The sequence below is a fragment of the Branchiostoma belcheri genome, unplaced genomic scaffold (genome assembly GCF_001625305.1).
Source record: "Branchiostoma belcheri isolate BF01 breed outbred unplaced genomic scaffold, Haploidv18h27 scaffold40, whole genome shotgun sequence".
NCBI classification, from domain to species: Eukaryota; Metazoa; Chordata; class Leptocardii; order Amphioxiformes; family Branchiostomatidae; genus Branchiostoma; species Branchiostoma belcheri.
In genome coordinates this window covers 2,780,199-2,789,467 of record NW_017804021.1, presented here as the reverse complement: position 1 = coordinate 2,789,467, position 9,269 = coordinate 2,780,199, and the positions used below count along the sequence as shown (strand labels likewise).

The 9,269-nt window shown below is 46.0% G+C and overlaps 2 protein-coding genes across 5 annotated transcripts in view; one reads left to right on the top strand and one right to left on the bottom strand.

Moving 5' to 3' along the window:
• The window catches only part of LOC109477525 (mesoderm induction early response protein 1-like), a 12,824-nt gene extending 5,492 nt beyond the window's left edge, over positions 1–7,332 (bottom strand). The window contains exons 1-12 of one of the 4 annotated variants that reach the window (XM_019778816.1): positions 7,270–7,331; positions 6,949–6,973; positions 4,792–4,916; positions 4,229–4,466; positions 3,695–3,774; positions 2,836–2,968; positions 2,443–2,537; positions 1,976–2,057; positions 1,474–1,568; positions 842–969; positions 314–507; positions 142–277 (exon numbers count right to left, since the gene is read on the bottom strand). In XM_019778816.1, the coding sequence (XP_019634375.1) occupies positions 159–277; positions 314–507; positions 842–969; positions 1,474–1,568; positions 1,976–2,057; positions 2,443–2,537; positions 2,836–2,968; positions 3,695–3,774; positions 4,229–4,466; positions 4,792–4,916; positions 6,949–6,973; positions 7,270–7,278 (1,323 nt within the window). In that variant the 5' untranslated portion in view covers positions 7,279–7,331 and the 3' untranslated portion in view covers positions 142–158. Of the gene's footprint in view, positions 1–141; positions 508–841; positions 970–1,473; positions 1,569–1,975; positions 2,058–2,442; positions 2,538–2,835; positions 2,969–3,694; positions 3,775–4,228; positions 4,467–4,791; positions 4,917–6,948; positions 6,974–7,269 lie in introns of those variants that run through there. The other 3 variants (XM_019778815.1, XM_019778814.1, XM_019778813.1) reach the window with 3 other exon arrangements.
• A 230-nt stretch (positions 7,333–7,562) lies between these two features.
• LOC109477524 (WD repeat-containing protein 78-like) overlaps positions 7,563–9,269 on the top strand; it is a 13,352-nt gene continuing 11,645 nt past the window's right edge. The window contains exons 1-2 of the mRNA XM_019778812.1: positions 7,563–7,735; positions 8,610–8,904. Coding sequence (XP_019634371.1) covers positions 7,689–7,735; positions 8,610–8,904 — 342 coding nt within the window. The 5' untranslated portion in view covers positions 7,563–7,688. The remainder of the gene's footprint in view (positions 7,736–8,609; positions 8,905–9,269) is intronic.

Below are 9,269 nucleotides of genomic sequence, written 5' to 3'. Positions count from 1 at the left end.
GAGCCTTACCTGTGCTAAAGTGAGGGGATGTAACCCGAGCCTTACCTGTGTTGAAGTCGGCCAGCAAAGGGATGTAACTCGAGCCTTACCTGTGTTGAAGTGAGGGGATGTAACTCGAGCCTTACCTGTGTTGAAGTCGGCCAGCAAAGGGATGTAACTCAAGCCTTACCTGTGTTGAAGTGAGGGGATGTAACTCGAGCCTTACCTGTGTTGAAGTGAGGGGATGTAACCTGAGCCTTACCTGTGTATAAGTGAGGGGATGTAACCCGAGCCTTACCTGTGTATAAGTGAGGGGATGTAACCCGAGCCTTACCTGTGTTAAAATGAGAGGATGTAACCCGAGCCTTACCTGTGTTGAAGTCGGCCAGCGAGGGGATGTAACTTGATCCGGAGGTTGCCATGCTGCTGAGCAGATGTTTGTGCTTGAGGCTGGGGTTAAAGTTCGGACTCGAGGCTCGAGACGAGGCCTGAGACTCGCTTTCATCCAGCAGCCTGTCCATGTAGTCCCTGGGTAAAGGTTAAAGGTAAAGGTCAAAGGTAAAGCTAGTCCCATTGCCTTTTGAGGCTATAGGGGCAGTGGTTGTTAATCCACTGTGTCAATGGCAGTATTGGAAGGCAGAGCCCATCCCTGTCCTATCACTGCCTTTTACTTCCCCATCCGAAGTCAGGTGCCCATTTTGGGTGGAGTGAGGAAATTCCCAAGGACACAAACAACAAGCCAGCAATCGACCCCACGACCTTTCGGTATTGTGTCCAAACCCCAACAACCGGGACATTCGATACCACAATCTACAGGTCATACAAAACAAACAATAAAACAGAGTTGCTTCTCCAAACTTACGTGACACCAGGATGGAAGTTGTATTTCTTCTTGCCGAGCCTTGCGTGGTTCGCAAACATGTCGTGCCTTTCTGTCTTCTTCCACAGGTAATAGAAGTGCACCAGGTCTCCAACCGACTTCATCGGCAACTAACAAACAAACAAACAAAATCTGTGAGCCACAAGCTGATACCACTCAAGTCTGCCCAAAACTGTGGACAATCTGGGCAGGGTCTAAGGACCCTTTTGGTGCTTTAATCTATCTATCTATTGTCGGCCTGTACAGCCAGAACCAAGCAAGTTTTCCCTTCACAGATCCTTGTCTATAACATTTTCTATACAATCAAAGTCAATACCAGTACCTTTAACCAAAGAGTCAGTGAAAGTCAAACTTCTGGAATGCACTCTGCCCCTCGGTTTCCACAGGAGGACGGCCGACACTTCTTGCTTGGCTCTGCAACAATGTCCCGCAAACTTAACCCGTCGGTGGGTGAGCTTTTCGGACACCCGTGGGAGACCACTACAATAGTGTTGATGGTGGCATGTTGTGTCCAAGATATGTTCTGGGCTCTACGCAGGAGCTTTGTATAGGTCCCAGGTGTTTTAATAATTGGGTGAATGAATTACATGAGTAGATGAATGAAATGTGCTCACCCTGGTTTTCTGGATCATGTGGAAGTCCTTTCCGTACATCCTCAGGCCACTCTCAAAGTTCCGGCAGTCTTCTTCTGACCACAAACTCTCCTCAGCTGCAGGGACAGAGAAGGTTATACATTATACACAAATACACACATTCCCTAACCCTGAACCTGACCACAGCTTTAACTCTCCTCAGCTGCATTAAACATGGGCAGTTACACACATGCACATACCCACACCCTAATCCTGACCACAAACTCTCCTCAGCTGAGGGGAGAGAGAAACAGGGTTAAACATGCCCTGGGGCTGGTGTTTATTCTGAAGGGCAGTTATACAGATACAGATAGCCATCAACTATCCACTTGCTCACTGGTCTTAAGTCACCAAGCACATGTACCGTGTACAGCTCAGGGGGACTCTAACCCTACATCATGCATTACATGTTACACCTCAGGTTAAATCTTATACCTAACCCTACACGAACTGTTTCCATGCACAGTACAAAAGCGCCACCTACAGGCGGGGCTGACCGACTGCAGCCTTTTCCTTCTCAGGGCCTCCTTAAAGTCTCCTTCACACTGCATCAACAGGAACAACGCCTGGGGGGGATATAAACAACAATATAAACAAACAATGCCTGGGGGGAAATAAACAACATTAACAAACAAACAACACCTGGGGGGAAAACAACAACATTAACAAATAAACAAACAACACCTGCCAACAAAATAAACAACATGACTGTGGAGGAACAAAATAAACAAACCACTACTCAGGACTGGCCTCTAGACAAGCAGCACTAAATCGTTCCTGCTCATTTTCACAAAAATTTTCCAACAAATTTCTGTCATTCCTCCAAATAGAACCATGATCCATCTGGCTGGAATCAGCACAGGATGACCTATGACCTGACCTGTTCCGTACATGAATGACCTATGACCTGACATGTTTGTTGTTCCATACATGAATGACCTATGACCTGACCTGTTCATCATCCCGTACATGTCCACCCGCCGGAACCGCGCCCATTCCCGCCGAGCCCGGTACGATGGAGGCGTACTCCTCAAGGTAGCCTTCCACTGGGAGCAGAACATAACATACAGTTAAATTACATCAACTCACACACACCTGCACAAGCACACACACACACATACACACCACGCTCACAGACACATACACACGATCAACACGTTCTCCTCCAGGTAGCCTTCCACTGGAACCAGATCATCAATCACAGGGCATTAACATACATCACTCAATATACAAACTCACACACACACCACCACTCATAAATGCACACAAACACACACTCAATCACACACACACACTTACCACTGGGACCAAAGTGTGTATGTATTAACGTTTAGTTGAACCCACCTTGCTTGTCGTCGAGCCTGGTTGGGTCCCAGAGCAGCCTGTCTTCGCTGTCGTAAGGAACCGGTTTTCCCTCGTCGTAAGCAGCCAGCCCGGCCGGGACCTTAGCCTGGTAGTCTGGACCCACCTGGATATCCTGTACAAAACACAACAGCAACTTCAGCACACACATCTCCTAACCCTAACCCACTCACCTCACACTTACAATACACACACACACACACACACTCACACGAACACACAACAGGGACCTTAGCCTGGTAGTCTGGACCCACCTGGATATCCTGTACAAAACACAACAACTTCAGCACCTCTCCTAACCCTAACCCACCTCACACTTACAGTACATACACACACACATGTACACACACACACACGTACACACACACACGCAACAGGGACCTTAGCCTGGTAGTCTGGACCCACCTGGATATCCTGTACAAAACACAACAACTTCAGCACACACATCTCCTAACCCTAACCCACTCACCTTACACTTACACTAACACACACACGTACACGCACACACACACACACACACACATACACACACAACAGGGACCTTAGCCTGGTAGTCTGGACCCACCTGGTATAAACACAACAACTTCAGCACACACATCTCCTAACCCACTCAGCTCACACTTACACACACACACACGCACACACACACATGCACATGCAAACACTGACCTTCCCCTTACCTTTGACCCTCATCTCACCTATGACCTTCCCCTCAACTATGACCCTCACCCCACCTATGACCTCCCCATACAGCAGCCCTAAATCCTGCTGTTGGTTACACACATTTTGGACAGTTAAATTGGCCGATTCCTTGTTTGTTTCTTTGTTTGTCTATTCTTACCTTTTTCCAGTCGTCAGCGGGAACGTAATCTTCATCGTCCTCATCATCGTCTTCTGAGTAGCCTTCGCCGTTGGTTCTCGCTGCAAAACATTAAAGTTAAAAACCATCAATGCAACACTTGCTTCAAAACATCACTAAAAACATCAATGCAACACCGTCAGCAACATAAGTAAAATCAACATTATCCTCTAAAGAGATGTAAGAAAGTAGCAAGCCGTCTGAGTGTTCTGTGGTTAGGGTTAGGGTTAGGGGTGTAAGAAGGTTCCTTACATCTGAGCGTTCTATGGGCAGGGATAGGGTTAGAAGTTTAAGAAGGTTCCTTATGTCTGAGTGTTCTGTGGGCAGGGTTAGGGTTAGGGGTGTAAGAAGGTTCCTTACGTCTGAGTGTTCTGTGGGCAGGGTTAGGGTTAGGGGTGTAAGAAGGTTCCTTACGTCTGAGTGTTCTGTGGGCAGGGTTAGGGGTGTAAGAAGGTTCCTTACGTCTGAGTGTTCTGTGGGCAGGGTTAGGGTTAGGGGTGTAAGAAGGTTCCTTACGTCTGAGTGTTCTGTGGTTTGCCTCCCCTTCCCCGTCCAGCCTGGCTAAGAACTCGAGCGAAGACGAAGCCTCTCGATCCTCGGGCGTTTCGTGCGGCAGAAGGTCGCGGGCGATCTGCTCCTTGTCCAGCGTGAGGTCAGGGGGCAAGTCCGGCTCCCCGTCACTGCTGGGGGGGTGCGCACCCTCCTCGGAATAGCCATACATCGCCAGCAGCTGTTCCAACGGCATGTCACCCTCCTACCGAACACAAACAGTTTTCAAACTCTCAAACATAACTCTGGACAGTACTTCCCTCACACAATCTTCATTTCATGCAACATTTGGCCACGATGTTGGATCTAAAGTTTTGACTTTAAACAATAAAACTACCAACACAGATGAACTTTCATGACAGTATAAGGTTATGGGACTTATATACATACATACATACATACATACATAAGAAACCAGAAGTGTTTATAAGAAACCGGATGTGTTTATAAGAAACCGGAAGCGTTTATAAGACACCAGAAACGTTTATAAGAAACCAGAAGTGTTTAGAAGAAACCAGAAGTTTCCTGACCTTCTCCAGCTCTGCGACCTCGTTGCTGTCTCCGCTGTCCTGCGCCTCTTCCTCTTCTAAAGTCTGCTCGTCGTCAATTTCATCAATCAGCATCTCTGCAGACGGGTTAAACTCACGGTCCGACTCTGTAACACATCAGCAATACAAGGGTTAAACTCACGGTCCGACTCTGTAACACATCAGCATTACACAGGTTAAACTCACGGTCCGACTCTGTAACACATCAGCATTACACAGGTTAAACTCACGGTCCGACTCTGTAACACATCAGCATTACACAGGTTAAACTCACGGTCCGACTCTGTAAAACACATCAGCATTATTACAACTCATATACATGGCAGAGTCTGTGCCGATATCATCATGCAGCCAAAATTTGTCACTCCAAGTATGAAGTCTTATTCTTAAACCTGTTTCTGTCTTTAAGTGCAAGTAAAAATCTTACTACATGTATCTTCCTCATGCCTGGAGACAAACGTTGATGCATGGTCTTCAGAGACAGATCAAGTTGTGATCTTCCTGTTATTTATTTGTTTACTGACACAGAACAAGGGAGACACTATACAGGGTTTTTCTAAACAGGGGAATAAGGGAGCTGCTCCCTCATGTAACCAGCCAGCTCCCCCATATCAATTTTCAAATTGAACCCTATATGGCTACTTACACACCATTTAATCTTTCTCAAAATGATCTTTTTCCAGTAAAGAGGTGAAAACAATACAACAATGCATTCTAGCATTACAAACTGTGTTACTCTTATTAAACCCCCCCCCCCTTGGTTGCTTTGTTCTTTGCCATGCTTGTGATCTGCTCCCTCATGCTAAATAGTAACTTTTTCTAGAAAAACCCCTGTTATATATACGTATACACATAAACAAGTCCCAGTATTTTAATCTAACTTTTAAATCTCATGTTAAGCTGGAAATACCACCTGTATATCCAGGTTAGTGCAGGTGAAATTGGAGCTGAGCAGGTATTTATGATTTACTCATACCTACACTGATCCACCTTAGAACAAACAGCAGGATAAAAATCCAGACTGCCAAACTAGGAACATGAAAAAATCATTTCAATACTTCGAAGGCAGAGATGGGCAAAGAAAATGTTATCTATGTAAAATGTACTGTACAGGTATGCAGAAAGAGTGAGTCAATTTCCTTCCAACCAGTCATACAAAAAAACAGTCTATAGAAAGTATGGGGCAATTTACATGGAGCAAAAAGCCAGCGTCAAACGGTGTGTTGCGCCATGCCGGTTTTCTATATGCTAAAAAATCTGTCCCAGGACACGCAATTTGGCGTTTGATGCAAGCTAAATTATAATTTTTGCAAAAAACATTACATTATCTGATTTTCATTAGACAGACCTGTATTTCATCTAACTTCCGAGGTGTCCAAATTTTTCACAAACACGTGGAGGAACCACAGTTAACCAGTTGGGACAGATTTGGAAATCAAAAGAATCAAACAGTAAAATAATCAAACAAATTTCTATCAAATTGAAAGGAAGTAAGATTCAGAGGAAAGCAGGAACCACTTAACCCAGAAACAGAAGTAAAACAAACACAAATATGTACAAGAACAGCTCTCAACGTTCACTTAATCCAAGCCGAAGGTAAAACAGAGATTTGAAAATCAGAGTTTCTTTACTGATGAGTTTTAATACCGGACGTTTTCAACACTGAACATTTATATATACATGTATATGCAAAGCAACGTTTCCCTTCATAAAACAAGACTATCTTTTTCCGACAAACATCCCACAACCCCGAACTGCCTAAAAGCGCAGCATATCGCCCATCAGGCTCAGTTCATGTTTCTGCGTCTCCGCTAGAAGTGAGAAAACCGCGACCCGAAATGTTGGTTTGCCTCCAGAGGTCCCGAATAAGGATAGACCACTGCGGACAGAGCTCATGAATAATTAATTAGCAACACAATTCACAAAAGCGAGCATTTTACAAGAACGACCGGCAACCCAGACAACAACTGCACGGAAAACTGTCCACAGCCGGCTTACATGGCCGCCCTGAAGTGCGATTCCTTCCAAAAGCCCTACTTTCGGGACAAACCCGCTTTTTTCCCGACTAAGGTGGGAACCCGGTCCCACCTTATTTGCATATTGGCGAAAAGTGAGTAAATCGCACAAAAATGATCTTACCTGGACTCGAATCTCCCGGAACGGTCTGGAAAACAAAAACCACAAACCAACTGTTAGTAAAAGTGGAGAGAAGACCACCTCGGTCAAGGAAACAACGGAAATGTCAAAGAAAAGTTCAAAATACGAGGCGGCCGAAAGTGGAAACGCCGGACATGTCGGACGCAAACTACGAGCCTCATCGGCGACTTTCCGCCCCTAGACCGGCAGATCGCCAAATGTTCCCGCCTAAAAACCCATACAGGGCCAAAACTACCGGCAAATTTCCACAAAAATGCCAGAATTTTCACAAAATTTCGCCAAATGAAGAATTTTCGGCTTTACCTCCGCCATGTTGAATAATATTATGGGATAGCAATGGTGACCCGGATGTTATTTACATGTTTGGCTGTTTGTTACGACTGCTGTGATTGGTGCACTTGCCATAGGGTTGGATTTATGGTGTCTCCATTTATAGTATAGAATACAACTTTTGTAGCCATTTTTCATTCTTTCGACTCTAAATGCTTTGCATACCAAAATATCAATCTTTCACGAAAAACATTTCACAAGTTCTAGTACAACAGCACGAAAACCAGCCGACAGCAGTGGATAGAACTGACCAATTGGAGATCAGTTTACTCAGCCAAGTATTGACCCCAGCAGTTAATTTATGCGGGTGCTCATAGCAACATCAACATTAGCTTTCTGTACTGTAGGACGATTTGGGGAGACTTTTGTAGCCATTTCCAGAGTTTTCCGGCATGTCAGCGTCGACCAAAGGCAGGAGTAAGGCGCCCAGCATGGCCGGGTAGGGGAATCCTGAGTTTTACTCGTTTTTTATGTCCTCTGATGGAACTTCTGTTCCTTAGCGAAATGGCACATAGCGAAGGGGGAGGGGGGCGCCAGGACCGTGTTTAGAGTAGAGTTTCCGTCGTTTTTGGGGCACAAAAGTGATCGTAAGTCACAGATCGGTGTCCCGTATGTATGCTGGCCCTGGGAGTTGTGTCTGCATGGTTTATAGCGAGTTGCCATTTGTTTTGGATCATCCGTAATATCTTATATTACGTTGTTGTTGTTTATATACTATATACTATCAATAGTCTAGTATAACACAACAGTAATTTGGATAATCGACCCTTCCTCCCTGCCGATCTGTACTTTACTAGATGCTAAACATGTGCATAAATGGCAATGTCTCCCTGTCAATACCTTACATGATCATGAGGGCCTGCAAGGGGGGTCCCAACAACGATCTACGCTGAATTCGGAAACCCCTCGATTACGCTTTACGATAAATTCCAAGTGGCTACAACGCATTACGTAGAATTAAAACGCAGAATACGCTCTACGCAAAAATATTAAAGCGGTCCGTCTACGCTCTACGTAGAATTGAAACGGCCGATTACGCTCTACGGAAAAGGGCTTACATGGTGACAATCCGAGCTTCCTGATGTCAATATTCTAGCTCAGGAATCTCCATGGATGGATGGACTGAAGGAATCTCAGAAGAGCTACAACAGGAGAGCATGATGTGCAACCCAACATGTTTGTTTGTTTGTTTAGTGGTGCTCCCCAGAAGAGCATGTTACGCAGCACGTTCCAGCACACCAAGAGCTCCATGATGGCGGGACTGAACACATGTTTGTTTGTTTGTTTGTTTGTTTGTTTGTTTGTTTGTTTAGGGGAGCTCCCCAGAAGAGCATGTTACGCAGCACGTTCCAGCACACCAAGAGCTCCATGATGGTTGGTTCCACGCGAAGCCAGGTCGCGGGGTCGACCAGCAAGAAGAGCGTAGTGTTGGATGATGGGAAGGGCGGGGTGACGCAGCGCAGCAAGGGGCCGAACGTGGTTGTCCTTGACGACGCCGGAAACGACGTGACTCCACAGCCGCTGCTGATCGTGGACCCGAACGCGCCGCATCACACGCAGAGCAAACTGTTCGGGCAGGGCGGGACGGACTCTTCCTCTGTGGGCACCGTGAGTACAGCCTATCACAGGGCTTCTTACTAACCACACAGCCTATCAGGGGGCTTCTTACTAACCGCACAGCCTATCAGGGGGCTTCTTACTAACCGCAGAGCCTATCAGGGGGCTTCTTACTAACCGCATCACACGCAGAGCACAGCCTATCAGGGGGCTTCTTACTAACCGCAGAGCACAGCCTATCAGGGCATCTGTTAGAGCGCCAGACACTGAGCTTAGTTACAGTGACTCAGACATGTTTGTTTGTTTGTCCAGCCCACAGACTTCATGTTTGTTTGTTTGTTTGTTTGTCCAGCCGACAGACTTCATGTTTGTTTGTTTGTTTGTCCAGCCGACAGACTTCATGTCGCAGGCGTCCA